The following is a 16,246-nucleotide window of genomic DNA, read 5'->3' as shown; positions in this document are numbered from 1 at the left end:
CCTGACGGATCTTCCTCCCTCACAGGGCAATACCACGATCCTGGTCGTTGTGGATCGGTTTCCTAAGTCCTGCCATCTCCTTCTTTTGCACGGTCTCCCTACGGCCCTACAGACTGCGGAGGCCCTGTTCACGCACGTCTCCGGGCACTTACGGGGTGCCTGAGGACATCGTTTTCTGGAACGTCTGGCAGTCTCAGTTAGCTTCACCTCAGGTTTTCACTCCGAGAGTAATGGGCAGGTGGAGAGAGTAAACCAGGATGTGGGTAGGCTTCTGCGGTCATGTCATGTCCGGCCGGGGGAGTGGGCGGCGTTCATCCCCTGGGCAGAGATGGGCCAAAACTCACTCCGCCAATCCTCCATTAACCTCTCTCCTTTCCAGTGCGTACTGGGGTATCAGCCAGTTCTGGCACCTTGGCATCAGAGCCAGATCGAAGCTCTGGCAAAAAGTGAGTGCCGACCGCCAATGCTGCGAGGCCCGGGTGTTCACACCGGGGGACCGGGTCTGGCTCTCGACCTGAAACCTGCCCCTCCGCCTGCCCTGCCGGAAGCTGGGTCTGCGGTTTGTGGGGCCATTTAAAGTCCTGAGGAGACTGAACGAGGTATGCTACATGTTACAGCTTCCCCCAGATTATCGTATTAATCCCTTGTTCCAGGTGTCTCTCCTCAGGCCGGTGGTGGCTAGTCCACTCCAGGAACCTAAAGGTGCGGGAGGTTCCTCCGCCCCCTCTGGACATCGAAGGGCCCCGGCATATATGCTGTTGGAGCCATCCTGGACTGGAGGCGTTGGGCGAGGGTCCTTCAGTACCTCGTGGAGTGGGAGGGGTACGGTCTGGAGGAGAGATGCTCGGTGCCGGTGGAGGATGTCCGGGACCCTTCGATGCTCCGGGATTTCGAGATGTTCAGGACCAGTTTATTACTGCCCGCCCATTCCAAAACAGACTGCAACTCTTTGTTAAGATGCGTATATGGACACACATGCTTTGTTTAATGCCAGTGTCAGGTCATTGGTAAAAAATAAAAGAGTAGAGGGCCAAGAGAGCTACTGTGTGGTACACCACACTTTACATGTTTGACATTAGAGAATCTTCCATTAAAGAAAACCACAAGTTATATTAGATGGCTCTGAATCCAAGAAATGGCAGAGGTTGAAAAGCCATAAAACATACTATACGCTTTTTCAGCAACAGGTTATGGTCAATAAGATCAAAGTCTGCACTGAAATCTAACAGTACAGCTCCCACAATCTTCTTATCAATATCTTTCAACCATTTGTGTCAGTGCAGTACATGTCAAGTTCCATTCTCTATAAGCTTGCTGATAGTCTCTATATACCAAAATTGCGCTCCACTGCACCTCTGGTGCGAATATGAGCTTGATTGTACCGTTGTTGCTCAGGTCCTATTGCAGGAAGCTAGGGGGTGAACAATAAATTGGTCTGTGCAGACTATGTTGTCTCCTTCAATCTGAGAATACAAGGAGGAGTTTTGGAGTTGCACCTTTCAGTTCACATATAGCATTGCAGACATTGTGGACTATTTTTCAAACTGTCGGTTCACTTGCACCACAGAAATCTCCTGTTTCACAATGGGAGGTTCCAGATGACAAAAACCTCAATGGCAGCAGCATTTTCTTTGTGTATACGGAAACAGTCAGAAAAATTGATTTAATCAAAATCATTCAGTGGGTTGCTCCTGTCTATAACCACCCTTCTGTCTAGCCTTGGTGGTGCTCTTTGATCAACATCCATTAATCTGAAGTTAAACCTGCCTTTGGCCAGGATTAATTTAAGCTTTCACTTAGATCTAGATTAATTCTAATCGTCCTTCTGGAAATTAGACTTTTCTAATTCTAGACTAGGGCAAGTCTAAGACTATTTTAAACCATGTCTGAGAAATGTAATTTCAGTCAGTCTAGTTTAAAAGTAAAATATATTCTAGGATTAGGCTTAATCTGTGTCCGCGAAACAGCCCCATTGAGTATGTTTTATGGTAATGGTCAGATTTATATTTAGATACTGCATGTTGCAATTAATTCTGGAACATTTAATGTTTCATTAGCCTCATGGCAAAATGAAAATTCTAGTAACCCATGTTGGTAATAAGTGTTGCACGAAAACACAGGAGTATGTGACTGAACTCTTTGTTCTTCCTATCAGCTAAACAAGAGCTGTCAAGACATGGTAAGGGGATGAGCTATAGCCATAGGAATTTGAGGTCATGTAGCTACAGTACATAAGACTGTTCTTGGAACAGTAAATGGACAGGGCAGTTTCATGCCTTAAGTATTATTGGTCCTCATGGTGTTGACCCAAAGTCAATTGACTTCAGTTGAGCCTCGAGAGAAAGGGGGAAATTGGGTGTAAGGGTAAAGTACAAACATGAGAAGTGTTCATTTGTGAGAGTGAGCAAGTTAGCATGGTGTAATGGTGTCGTGTTCATAAATCAAAGAGGGAATTTCCATGCATCTTGTACAAGCCAAATATGTGAACAGAGTATAGGATTACACAGTGAAATATATTTGAGAAAACAAAAATAATCTTCTTTCTACAAAAACTCAATCCGTCTTCATGAAACAAAAACATGTATTTTCTCCTGATCCTATAAGAACAAACTACATTGTATAAGTCCCAGTCCACTAACAGTTTAAGCCTATGGCCTATAACATGGAATAGACCTGTAAGGGATTGCCAGAGAAGTACAGAGGATGTTACAGTAGCCTGATGTAGTTTGACCCGTAGATAGGACACCTGGTTCAAATCAAGTGGAAGCCTGAGGCCTGAGTAAGCACAATGTGTTTCCTATGCGTGTCTGTAAATGTTTGGACTGTGAATGTGGAACTAGAACAAGAAGTAGAAAATTGCATTGGATTTTGTTACTCCTCAAAACACACTCAGAGTGATTGTTATGAAAAAAAGTGTGAAAACGGTTAGAAAAGACATTTGATTCTTGAGGCATATTTACTTGTGGAACAAACATTTGACAATTTGACCAGTTATGGAGAGAGATAAAGAGAGAGGGAGAAAAATAGAGAGAGCAGACTACAGACGTGAGATCTAGAGGTGCTTCATGTTTGTTGTTCTTGTTAAAAGCATTACCTCATTGTCCAGCTGTGACTGAGTTGGCTAGAGCAGAATGAGAGAAAGTGGGAGCGAGTGAAAGAGCGAGCGAGCGAGAGAGAGCATTTACCCCTCTGTTACTCTATTCATATCTGAGCATGGAGCTTTTTGTTTGGGGAGGAAGTTTTTACAGCTCCAGTTTACAACACTCAGTCACTCTGACTCTGCCCAGCCTTTGACAGAAAGTGGTGACCTCACTCCTTTTTAATGAAACTTCCCCCCTTCTCTTTCCCTTCCTATTTTTTCTTTTTTCTAAGAGAGCAGCCAGGCAGCAAGCCAGACACTTTCCCTTTTCACTCAGTTCTCTCTCTCTCTTCACTCAGCTCTCTCTATCTGTCTCTCTCTCCCTCTCTCTCACTATTGGCTTGGTGGTTGCTCAGAAGAGGCACTCCTCCCTCCTCGGCTTCTCACATTGGTTTCCCCTGACATGACACAGGCTCAGTTGATAACTTAGAAACAGACAGGAGGGGACGTCCTATTGTGTGTCCTGTACTTGTCTTCTCTCCATGAGGTGCAAGGAGGCGGTTGGCTTTTTGAGTGAGTTTTTCTCCTGACAATTGTTTTGGGGAAAAGAGCGTTGTTCATTCGAGGATTCGTCTTGTTTTTCCTCTCATTCTGAACTTCTGATACTGGACTTTGCAGTAGATGAGGTGAGATATCTGTATTGTTTTGTGATTCTTGTCACAGTATGCCCATCTAGACTACACTGCAGAGCTATCAAAAACCATGTCTGAGGGTGTTGTCAGAAAAATCCAGCCCTTTACCATTGGGACCAGGCTGTCTGTCCCCTCTGAAGCCAAATGCCAGGACATTGTGGACGTCTATCTGCCGAAGTCTGCTGCTCCGAACAAGTTGGAGCTGCAGAACAACCTACACGACCAAATGTCCCTTTACGTGAGCCAGTCCCAGGGGTGGCCTGAGACTGGGAACTCGGAACTCCCACAAGTGGCCGCCCAGGTCTACGCTTCAACACCAGAGGGACATCAGGATGAGAGAGTGGAGGAGGACAGGAATTCTGTGTCCCCCACTGCATCCTCTAGGTCCATCAGGAAGATTGCTATTTGCAGGAATGCCGAGACAGTCCCCGACGTGTCCTTGTGTGACTCTGACCTGGCCACCCAAGTCAGTTCCACGTCGGAGACCATCCGAAGCAACAGTCTTCACCCAAAACCACCATCCTTGAGAGTAGAGGACGACTTGGATAAGATGTCCAACTCTCAGTCTAAGGTAACCTTGGATTACAGTTGTTTTATTATTGGTGTCTCACATGTTACTGAGTTAGGATATGCTGCAAGCCAGCACCAACTAATTTACATTTCAAATCACTTGTTTCAAATCAACTGGCTTTATATGAAATAGAAATGGTGAATGTCTCAGCCAGTGTTGTTATGGACATTTGTTTTGTTTCTGTTGGCCATCCTCAAGCTTTCTGAAAGCAAATTAATTGACTTGTTTACTTTAAAGAAAGTAAGTCCAGAGCCAAAAGGCAATAGGAGAATTGGGAATTAAATCCATAACCACAAAACCCATTGTTAGTAATGTTTTGTTTTTCTCCCTCATTTCACATACTATGTAATGCTCTCATTAAGTAATTGTTTGTTTTCACATACTAATAATTACTGAATTTGCATTACTGAGTAAGCTGAGTAACAACATCAATCTTTCAGTTTAATGCCTTCCACCCTGCAACACAAGACACTTTTTTGCATCTGGTACCAAAAGCAACATGATATAAACACCATAATGTACATTGTTCCAGCATGAAACCTCCACGCACGCGCACGCGCGCGCACACACACACACACACACACACACACACACACACACACACACACACACACACACACACACACACACACACACACACACACACACACACACACACACACACACACACACACACACACACAATGTGTGCACTATTACCTCAGTGTTGCATTATCCACACTGTACTCTCGAGCTATGAGATCATCAGCAGGCTTTCATTAAGCAAGGTAAAAGGCCACGTTTCGGATGAACTAGTTATTTCCACAGAATAAACGACTCCCAATTCCATAATTGAAGGGGTTGCGTGGTGAAAATAGCAATCAGGTACATTGCGTTGGTGGATATAATGATGCCAAACTGAAGTTGTACCTGTGATTAAGTGTTTCTCCAGATCCACAGCTGGCAAACGGGTTATTTCAAAACTTGCGATTGTCTTTCGGAATTTAAGGGGATCCCGATTGGATTTAATAGTGACACTGAACAACAATTTGCGGAAGAAGCATGCCAAAATAAGCTTACAGATAAAGAAGATAGTGTACTTAATATCACATACCATGTTAAGATGCATATTTTATGCACTCAGAAAGCATGACATACATTTGAAGTTAACAGGAAAATTAAGTTAAATATATATATTTTTTACAGATAACAGTCCCATGGTTACAGTTTTCAATGCTGAGCATACAACTAGCAAAATGACAGTGGGATGGGAAAAGGAACTGGAACAGCAAAAAGAGGAGCAATTATTTTGAGATGAGATCATGGTTTTGGCTCTCTTTCGCTCTTCATCTCGGCCCTGTGTAGGTGGGCTGGCTGAGTCACACAAAGCCTGCATTCTCTCATGGCTGTATTTAGTATACACATTCCATTTTCTTTCACCAGGATTGAGTATAGCTCTGGGGGTCCGTCTTTGGGCATCTGTCTGTACATTTCCCTGTTTCTTATGACAATGTCTACATCTCTTGAAGTTTTCAACTTTTCAAATACCCAAGACTACACAGACACATTTTTTTATAGCTTTGTGTATAGCCAAGCTATCCAAAGACTGCAGGGTATGTGCATTCAGTTTCGTGGTCTTTTGTAGCCTACCTGCGGCTTGAACTACCAAGGTACATGGAAGTCTTGCAACATGGTGAAACCTGCGCAACAGTGCTTACAGTGATACGTTATTGTAAAACATTCTAAATGCTCATATTCAAGCTTATCAACGCATCATAATGCATTAGAATTGCAAGTTTTAAGTAAACTGTTACCAAAATGTGTATTTCACTGCAGAAAATACAGTACATTACATTCCAGGAAAACAAACATCTGTCTAAGATGAAAACCAGGCAGGCCTAACAAGTTTCAGATTATTGTGGAGACTGTAGGGAACCAGCAGCAAGTTGCTCCATGATTTAGCTACACACGGCAATGATGTAAGAGGTCTCGGAAAGATAATATGCATCATTCAACGTTTTGCATGAGGTCATCAGTACAGAATGCATCGGCATGGCAAAGAGAGAACGGAGACAGACAAGGAAAAGGTTCCACAAGCTTTCTGCAGCTCGCAGAAAATTATTCATTGCAAAGTAGCAGAAGTAAATTAAATGAAATGAATGTATCGCCTGTAGTGATTTCACAGCTATGACAAAAAATACATTATTTTCATATTTTTATGCTACAAATACTGACAACCATCTGTATAACGCATGACCTTGCTCATAGTGCAGTAAAAGCACTTGTGATAACCATTCAAAGCACATCATGGGTACTTATAAATGAATAACAGCTACATTCCTAATACATTACACTACAACTCATGGATCCCTATAACAGCCTATGTACTGCAAATAATTAAATGACCATACAGAAATCCTTTGTAACGTATTACACATAGGTGGCTGGTATATACACCAAACAAAAATATAAACGCAACATGCTACTATTTCTAAAATTTTACTGAGAACAAAAAAAGTTCATATAAGGACAGTCAATTTAAACAAATTAGTTAGGCCCTGATCTATGGATTTCATATCGCTGGGAATACAGACATGCATCTGTTGGTCACAGATACCTTAAGAAAAATGGTAGGGGCGTGGATCAGAAAACCAGTCAGTATCTGGTGTGACCTCCATTTGCCTCGTGCAGCGTGACACATCTCCTTTGCATAGAGTTGATAAGGCTGTTGATTGTGGCCTGTGGAATGTTGTCCCACTCCCTTTGAATGGCTGGGTGAAGTCGCTGGATATTGGCGGGAACTGGAACACACTATCTTACACATTGATCTAGAGCATCCCAAACATGTTCAATTTGTGATATGCCTGGTGAGTATGCAGGTCATGAAAAAACTGGGACATTTTCAGTTTCCATGAATTGTGTACAGATCCTTGCGACATGGGGCCACGCATTATCATTTTTGCACCCCAGTATCTCTACTTGCACATCATCATCTGCAATTCTATCATTCCAGCATTAATGCCTCTATGACCTATTTATTGCCTTACCTTCCTACTCTGCTACATTTGTACACACTGTACATATATTTTTCTATTGTATTATTGACTGTATGTTTGTTTATGTGTAACTCTGTGTTGTTGATTTTGTCGCACTGATTTGCTTTATCTTGGCCAGGTCACAGTTGTAAAAGATAACTTGTTCTCAACTGGCCTACCTGGTTAAAAATAGGTGAAATAAAAAATAAATAAACAAAATCATGCTGAAATATGAGGTGACGGCAGCAGATGAATGGCACAATATTTCTGGGATATTTTATTTCAGCTCATGAAATATGGGACTTTACATGTAGTGTTTATATTTTGGTTCAGTGTATATATATAAATATATACAGTGCCTTGTGAAAGTATTCGGCCCCCTTGAACTTTGCGACCTTTTGCCACATTTCAGGCTTCAAACATAAAGATATAAAACTGTATTTTTTTGTGAAGAATCAACAACAAGTGGGACACAATCATGAAGTGGAACGACATTTATTGGATATTTCAAACTTTTTTAACAAATCAAAAAAGGAAAAATTGGGCGTGCAAAATTATTCAGCCCCCTTAAGTTAATACTTTGTAGCGCCACCTTTTGCTGCGATTACAGCTTTAAGTCACTTGGGGTATGTCTCTATCAGTTTTGCACATCGAGAGACTGACATTTTGTCCCATTCCTCCTTGCAAAACAGCTCGAGCTCAGTGAGTTTGGATGGAGAGCATTTGTGAACAGCAGTTTTCAGTTCTTTCCACAGATTCTCAATTGGATTCAGGTCTGGACTTTGACTTGGCCATTCTAACACCTGGATATGTTTATTTTTGAACCATTCCATTGTAGATTTTGCTTTATGTTTTGGATCATTGTCTTGTTGGAAGACAAATCTCCATCCCAGTCTCAGGTGTTTTGCAGACTCCATCAGGTTTTCTTCCAGAATGGTCCTGTATTTGGCTCCATCCATCTTCCCATCAATTTTAACCATCTTCCCTGTCCCTGCTGAAGAAAAGCAGGCCCAAACCATGATGCTGCCACCACCATGTTTGACAGTGGGGATGGTGTGTTCAGGGTGTTGCTTTTACGCCAAACATAACGTTTTGCATTGTTGCCAAAAAGTTCAATTTTGGTTTCATCTGACCAGAGCACCTTCTTCCACATGTTTGGTGTGTCTCCCAGGTGGCTTGTGGCAAACTTTAAACAACACTTTTTATGGATATCTTTAAGAAATGGCTTTCTTCTTGCAACTCTTCCATAAAGGCCAGATTTATGCAATATACTCAGCTGTAGATCTCTGCAGTTCATCCAGAGTGATCATGGTCCTCTTGGCTGCATCTCTGATCAGTCTTCTCCTTGTATGAGCTGAAAGTTTAGAGGGACGGCCAGGTCTTGGTAGATATGCAGTGGTCTGATACTCCTTCCATTTCAATATTATCGCTTGCACAGTGCTCCTTGGGATGTTTAAAGCTTGGGAAATATTTTTGTATCCAAATCCGGCTTTAAACTTCTTCACAACAGTATCTCGGACCTGCCTGGTGTGTTCCTTGTGCTTCATGATTCTCTGCGCTTTTAACGGACCTCTGAGACTATCACAGTGCAGGTGCATTTATACGGAGACTTGATTAGACACAGGTGGATTGTATTTATCATCATTAGTCATTTAGGTCAACATTGGATCATTCAGAGATCCTCACTGAACTTCTGGAGAGAGTTTGCTGCACTGAAAGTAAAGGGGCTGAATAATTTTGCACGTCCAATTTTTCAGTTTTTGATTTGTTAAAAAAGTTTGAAATATCCAATAAATGTCGTTCCACTTCATGATTGTGTCCCACTTGTTGTTGATTCTTCACAAAAATATACAGTTTTATATCTTTATGTTTGAAGCCTGAAATGTGGCAAAAGGTCGCAAAGTTCAAGGGGGCCGAATACTTTCGCAAGGCACTCTATATAGTTGAAGTCGGAAGTTTAAATACACCTTAGCCAAATACATTTAAACTCAGTTTTTCACAATTCCTGACACAGTTAACATTTCCTGTTTTAGGTCAGGAAAATGTTGGAATTATAGTAGAGAAAATGATTTATTTCAGCTTTTATATCTTTCATCACATTCCCAGTGGGTCAGAAGTTTACATACACTCAATTAGTATTTGGTAGCATTGCCTTTAAATTGCTTAACTTGGGCCAAATGTTTCGGGTAGCCTTCCACAAGCTTCCCACAATAAGATGGGTGAATTTTGGCCCATTCCTCCTGACAGAGCTGGTGTAACTGAGTCAGGTTTGTAGGCTTCCTTGCTTGCACACACTTTTTCAGTTCGGCCCACAAATTTTCTATAATATTTTTTTATGGCGGTTTAGGAGCAGTGGCTTCTTCCTTGCCGAGTGGCCTTTCAGGTCATGTCGATATAGGACTTGTTTTCCTGTGGATAAAGATACTTTTGTAACCGTTTCCTCCAGTATCTTCACATGGTCCTTTGCTGTTGTTCTGGGATTGATTTGCACTTTGATTTGCACAAAGTATGTTCATCTCTAGGAGACAGAACGCGTCTCCTTCCTGAGCAGTATGATGGCTGCGTGGTTTATACTTGCGTACTATTGTTTGTACAGATGAACGTGGTACCTTCAGGCATTTGGAAATTGCTTCCAAGGGTGAACCAGACTTGTGGAGGTCTACAATTTATTTTCTGAGGTCTTGGCTGATTTCTTTTGATTTTCCCATGATTTTCCCATGATGTCAAGCAAACTGAGTTTTAAGGTAGGCCTTGAAATACATCCAAAGGTACACCTCCAAGTGACTCAAATTTTGTCAATTAGAATCAGAATCTTCTAAAGCCATGACATCATGTTCTGGAATTTTCCAAGCTGTTTAAAGGCACAGTCAACTTAGTGTATGTAAACTTCTGACCCACTGGAATTGTAATATAGTGAATTATAAGTGAAATAATCTGTCTGTAAACAATTGTTGGAAAAAATGACTTGTGTCATGCACAAAGTAGATGTCCTAACCGACTTGCCAAAAGTATAGTTTGTTAACAAGAAATTTGTGGAGTGGTTGAAAAACGAGTTTTAATGACTCCAACCTAAGTGTATGTAAACTTCCGACTTCAACTGTACATGCCCTCAAGTGTCAGAACCATGCATTGAGTATACTGGTTCACAGGTTCTTCCTTTATAATGACCTCTATAGGATGGACATCAGTACGAGACGCTTGACACGGAGACCGACCACAAGGGAGAGAAGAGGAAGAGACTGCAACAGATAGAAGGCAACAAAGTCCCTTCCCGAGAAAACACAGTTAACCAAACGTAGGTCCCATTTTTGACTGAGCAAGATATATCAGTAACACCTTACATTGATTTAAAAAATAAACAGTAAGAAACAACAGGCCCCTAAACTTTGATATATGCATGATAAATCATGGCCACTCGTGATTTATTATAGTTTTTTAAATTTCTCTATGACTAAATCAAATCACATTTTATTTGTCACATCCGCCGAGTACAACAGGGATAGACCTTACAGTGAAACGCTTACTTTCAAGCCCTTAACCAACAATGCAGTTGTTGGTTAAGGGCTTGTAGAAAAAAAAGTGTTTAGAAAGTATTCACTAAAATAAACTGAAGTGAAAAATTGAAAAATAACAAATCATTAAGGATCAACAATAAAATAAAAGCAGCAAGGCTATATATAGGGGGTACCGGTACTGAGTCAATGTGGAGGCTATATATAGGGGGTACCGGTACTGAGTCAATGTGGAGGCTATATATAGGGGGTACCGGTACTGAGTCAATGTGGAGGCTATATATAGGGGGGACCGGTACTGAGTCAATGTGGAGGCTATATATAGGGGGTACCGGTACTGAGTCAATGTGGAGGCTATATATAGGGGGTAACGGTACTGAGTCAATGTGCGGGGGCGCCGGTTAGTTTAGGTAATTGAGGTAATACGTACAGTACATGTAGGTAGAGGTAAAGTGACTATGCATGGATAATAAACAGAGAGTAGTAGCATGATAAAAATGGGGGTGGGAGGGACAAAGCAAATGGTTTTGGTAGCCATTTGATTAGCTGTTCAGAAGTCTTATGGCTTGGAGGTAGAAGCTTTTAAGAATCCTTTTGGACCTAGAAGTGGCACTCCGGTACCACGTGCCATGCGGTAGCAGAGAGGACAGTCTATGACTAGGGTGACTGGAGTCGTTGGCAATTTTTTGGCCTTCCTTTGACTCCGCCTGGTATAGAGGTCCTGGATGGCAGGAAGCTTGGCCCCAGTGATGTACTGGGCAGCACGCAGGACCCATCATTTCAGTCTCCTGAGGGGGAATATGCATTGTCGTGCCCTCTACATGTCTTGTTGTGTTTGGGCCATGATAGTTTGTTGGTGATCTGGACACCAAGAAACTTGAAGCTCTCAACCCTGCTCAACTACAGCACCAGCGATGAGAATGGGGTCGTGCTTGGTTCTCTTTTTCCTGTAGTCCACAATCATCTCCTTTGTCTTGATCACGTTTAGGGAGAGGTTGTTATCCTGGCACCACACTGCCAGGTCTCTGACTTCCTCCCTATAGGCTGTCTCATTGTTGTCTGTGATCAGGCCTACAGCTGTTGTGTCGTCAGCAAACTTAATAATGCTGCTTGGGCATGGAGTCATGGGTGAACAGGGAGTACACGAGGGGACTGAACATGCACCCCTGAGGGGCCCCTCGTGTTGATGATCAGCGTGGCAGATATGTTGTTGACTACCCTTACCACCTGGGGGCGGCCCATCAGAAGGTTCATGATCCAGTTGCAGAGGGAGGTGTTTATTCCCAGGGTCCTTAGCTTAGAGATGAGCTTTGAGGGCGCTAGGGTGTTGAATGCTAAGCTATAGTCAATGAATAGCATTCTCACATAGGTGTTCCTTTTCTCCAGGTATGAAAGGGCAGTATGGAGTGCAATAGAGATTGCATCATCTGTGGATCTGTTGCGGCGGTATGCAAATTGGAGTGGGTCTAGGGTTTCTGAGATTATTTTAATTTTTATTTGACCTTTATTTAACTAGGCAAGTCAGTTAAGAACAAATTCTTATTTTCAATGACGGCCTAGGAACAGTGGGTTAACTGCCTATTCAGGGGCAGAACGACAGATTTGTACCTTGCCAGCTCGGGGGTTTGAACTTGCAACCTTCCGGTTACTAGTCCAATACTCTAACCACTAGGCTACCCTGGTGTTGATGTGAGCCATGACCAGATTTCAAAGAACTTCATGGCTACAGACGTGAGTGCTACGGGTTGGTAGTAATTTAGGCAGGTTACCTTGGTGTTCTTGGGTACAGGGACTATGGTGGTCTGCTTGAAACATGTTGGTATTACAGACTCGGTCAGGGACAGGTTGAAAATGTCAGGGAAGACACTTGCCAGTTGGTCAGCGCATGCTCAGTGTACACATCTTGGTAATCCGTCTGGCCCTGCGGTCTTGTAAGTGTTGACCTGTTTAAAGGTCTTACTCACATCGGCTGTGGAGAGTGTGATCATACAGTCGTCCGGAACAGCTGATGCTCTCATGCATGCTTCAGTGTTGCTTACTTTGAAGTGAGCATAGTGATTTAGCTTGTCTGGTAGGCTTGCGTTACTGGGCAGCTCGCGGCTGTGCTTCCCTTTGTTGTCCATAATAGTGTGCAAGCCCTGCCACACCCGGCGAGCGTCGGAGCCGGTGTAGTAGATTCAATCTTAGTCTTGTATTGACGCTTTGCCTGTTTTATGGTTCATCAGAGGGCATACCAGGATTTCTTATAAGCATCTAGGTTAAAGTCCCACTCCTTGACTAGGCTACATATACTTTGTCCTTGGTGCTATGGATGTATATTTGTTATGGCTACCGTTAACATGTTGTTTTCCTAGCTACTACTATGTAACTACAGCTTTCCATGTAAATGAACATTACTTGGTCTGACTTAAATGATTCTGCATCCATCTTGGATTTCAAGTCATATCTGGGAATTTGACCCCCATGGGATCCCATTGCCAAAGCACTGAACTAGATACTGTATCTCTTTGGTAGCTGCCTGAGGTTCCAGTCACTGTTAAGAAACTATCACCAAGACCTCAAACTGGCTCTGGACGTCTCCTCCTTCTACCAACAGGCTGACAACATCATCTGCACCATCAACAGGAAGGTAAAAAGGCAGAATAGGAATTTGCACAAGAGTCCTATTTTGCACCAGTGATCCTTTAAAGGTACAACCTGCAATATTTACATGCTGTTAAATGTTTATTTCAATTGATTGCTTCTTGAAAAATATATGCTCCACGAGTTTAGTACAACTGTCCCCATCATAACCCCAATAAAGGGTCCCAAAGCTCTCCAAATAATCATTGTTTTGTAATTACACGTTATTACACTTATTATCATAAGATTGACTCTATATTATTTTTGTGTTTGGTAGAGAAGCGTCCTGTCTGGATCTGATAACCAGGGGAGCTGCGGTCAGACAGAGATCTACAATATTGCCAGCCAAATCACGGTGAGTGGCACGTGGGGGAAAATGTAGCTCAAAATAATGAATACATTTATGGTGAAACGCAGTAACGCGTCATTCATACATCAGGGTTGTGTTCAATTCCATTTCAAGTGAAATACTAGTGATAAAATAAAATAAAAATGAAAATATAACCAACAAAAATATGAATTGAATGTCACTGTTTCACTGAATTTAAAAGAAATGCACTACAACTGTCTTGGCAGATGCTCAGTACTCAAGCCTACTAAGTAGAGAGAAACACAGAGACACTATCTTAAGACAGTGAAACATAACACCACCAGACTATTCCTTCCTAGACCTTCTCTGGATCTTTTTGGGGTGTTTCCCCCTTAAGAAGCCTTCTGTGATGTGATGTTATACTGTGAGACTTATATTTCCCTCACTAACTTTAAACATTAGCTATCTGAGCAGCTAACCGATCGCTGCAGCTGTACATAGCCCATCTGTAAATAGCCCACCCAATCTACTTACCTCATCCCCATATTGTTTTTATTTACTTTTCTGCTCTTTTGCACACCAGTATTTCTACTTGCACATCATCATCTGCTCATCTATCACTCCATAGTTAATTTGCTAAATTGTAATTACTCCGCTACTATTGCCTATTTATTGCCTTACCTCCTCACGCCATTTTCACACACATTTCCATGTGTAACTCTGTGTTGATGTTTGTGTCGCACTGCTTTGCTTTATCTTGGCCAGGTCGCAGTTGTAAATGAGAACTTGTTCTCAACTAGCATACCTGGTTAAATAAAGGTGAAATAAAATAAAAAATACTTCTGTGTTCCATCTAACCATAGCCTTCCATTTTAGAGCGTGGGTCGTTTTCCAAGACTGTAAATCAACACCAAATGAATTGTGTCACTTCCTTCCTTCCACTGCTCCCATCCCCTCCCTCGACCACGCTCTCTCCAGATGCTGAACGAGACTGTTTCACGCCTTTCGGACCTCCACCCTACCCTGGCTGCCAGAGTGACAGGGAAGCAGGCTGAGGTGCAGGAGAGTTGGGGCCTTCTCCAGGAGAGTAGCGGGTAAATATGGGTCCCGAAAGCTCAAATCGTTTCTTTGTCTGTGTCTCTAATGCAGCGTTTCCCAATAACGGTCCTTGGGACCCCAAGGTGTGCACGTTTTGGTTTCTGGCCTTACACTACACAGCTGATTAAAATGATCAAAGGTTGATGATTAGTTGATTATTTGAATCAGCAGTGAAGTGATTGGGCAAAAAACAAAATGTGCACCCTTTGTGGTACCGAAGACCAAGTTTGGGAAACCCTGCTCTAATGGCACCCTATTCCCTATATACTGTAGTTCATTACTTTTGACCAAGGCCCATGCGACTCTGGTCAAAAGTAGTGCTATATATTATGGCAATATTTGCTATAAATGTAAGATCAATGTTTACAACATTCACACATGGTTCCCGTTTGGTTGGAGAATTTGTATTTTTTTATTTTTATTTTACCTTTATTAAAAAAGGCAAGTCAGTGTCACGCCTTGGTCATTGTATCTTGTGTTTTTGTTATATGTTTGGGTAGGCCAGGGTGTGACATGGGTTTATATGTTGTATTTCGTATTGGGGTTTGTATTAATTAGGAGTGTGTATTAGTAGGGGTGTGTCTAGTTAGGCTTGGCTGCCTGAGGCGATTCCTAATTGGAGTCAGCTGATTCTAGTTGTCTCGGATTGGGAACCGTATTTAGGCAGCCTGAGTGCGCGTTGTATTTCGTGGGCGATTGTACCTGTCTTTGTGTTAGTCACCAGATAGGCTGTAATTAGTTTCACTCGTTTGTTGTTTTAGTATTTTCCGTTATTTCATGTACCGTATTCTTCATTAAATGTCATGAGTAACCTACACGCTGCATTTTGGTCTGAATCTCTTCAAACAACAGACGAAGTTCGTTACAGTCAGTTATGAACAAATTCTTATTTTCAATGACTGCCTAGGAACAGAATGCCGATTGTAACATCATAACTCCTGAAACACCTGATTTAACTGTGACAGGGCTGGCCGATGCCCTTCACATAAAAAAAGGTTTTACTAAAAGAACGGGAGCGGTTTCTTCCAAATGTTGATATTTATTTTCAATAAATATATAAATACAAAATGGTAAAAACATGGACTAAAAGATAAGCCCAAGAATAAAATAATAATCTTCACTGGTCTATCCTTGCTTACCTCTCTTCCCCACTGGCACTCTCACACAAACATTTAAACATCTGTAGCTCGTTAACTCATTTATTGGGAGGGGCCTACAATTACCTCTTTAGCCAATACCTATTCAGACACAAACACTCAATTACTACACACTTCACTGGTTTAGGTGAAATGGTGGAATGAGATCTATGATATGAGTAATGTATGTTGAGCAGGAATCTGGAATACAA

The 16,246-nt window shown here is 42.1% G+C and overlaps 1 protein-coding gene across 2 annotated transcripts in view; it reads left to right on the top strand.

Annotated features, from left to right (window-relative positions):
• Window positions 1-3,504: 3,504 nt before the first annotated feature.
• Window positions 3,505-16,246, top strand: part of LOC124003714 — a 36,893-nt gene continuing 24,151 nt past the window's right edge. For both annotated transcript variants that reach the window (XM_046312258.1, XM_046312257.1), the window contains exons 1-5: window positions 3,505-4,342; window positions 10,533-10,651; window positions 13,383-13,497; window positions 13,768-13,845; window positions 14,779-14,894. In XM_046312258.1, the coding sequence (XP_046168214.1) occupies window positions 3,842-4,342; window positions 10,533-10,651; window positions 13,383-13,497; window positions 13,768-13,845; window positions 14,779-14,894 (929 nt within the window). In that variant the 5' untranslated portion in view covers window positions 3,505-3,841. The remainder of the gene's footprint in view (window positions 4,343-10,532; window positions 10,652-13,382; window positions 13,498-13,767; window positions 13,846-14,778; window positions 14,895-16,246) is intronic.

Source organism: Oncorhynchus gorbuscha, linkage group LG18, assembly GCF_021184085.1.
Source record: "Oncorhynchus gorbuscha isolate QuinsamMale2020 ecotype Even-year linkage group LG18, OgorEven_v1.0, whole genome shotgun sequence".
Classification (NCBI taxonomy): Eukaryota; Metazoa; Chordata; class Actinopteri; order Salmoniformes; family Salmonidae; genus Oncorhynchus; species Oncorhynchus gorbuscha.
The sequence above is the reverse complement of the archived record's forward strand: the minus strand, read 5'-3'. Positions and strand labels throughout refer to the sequence as shown.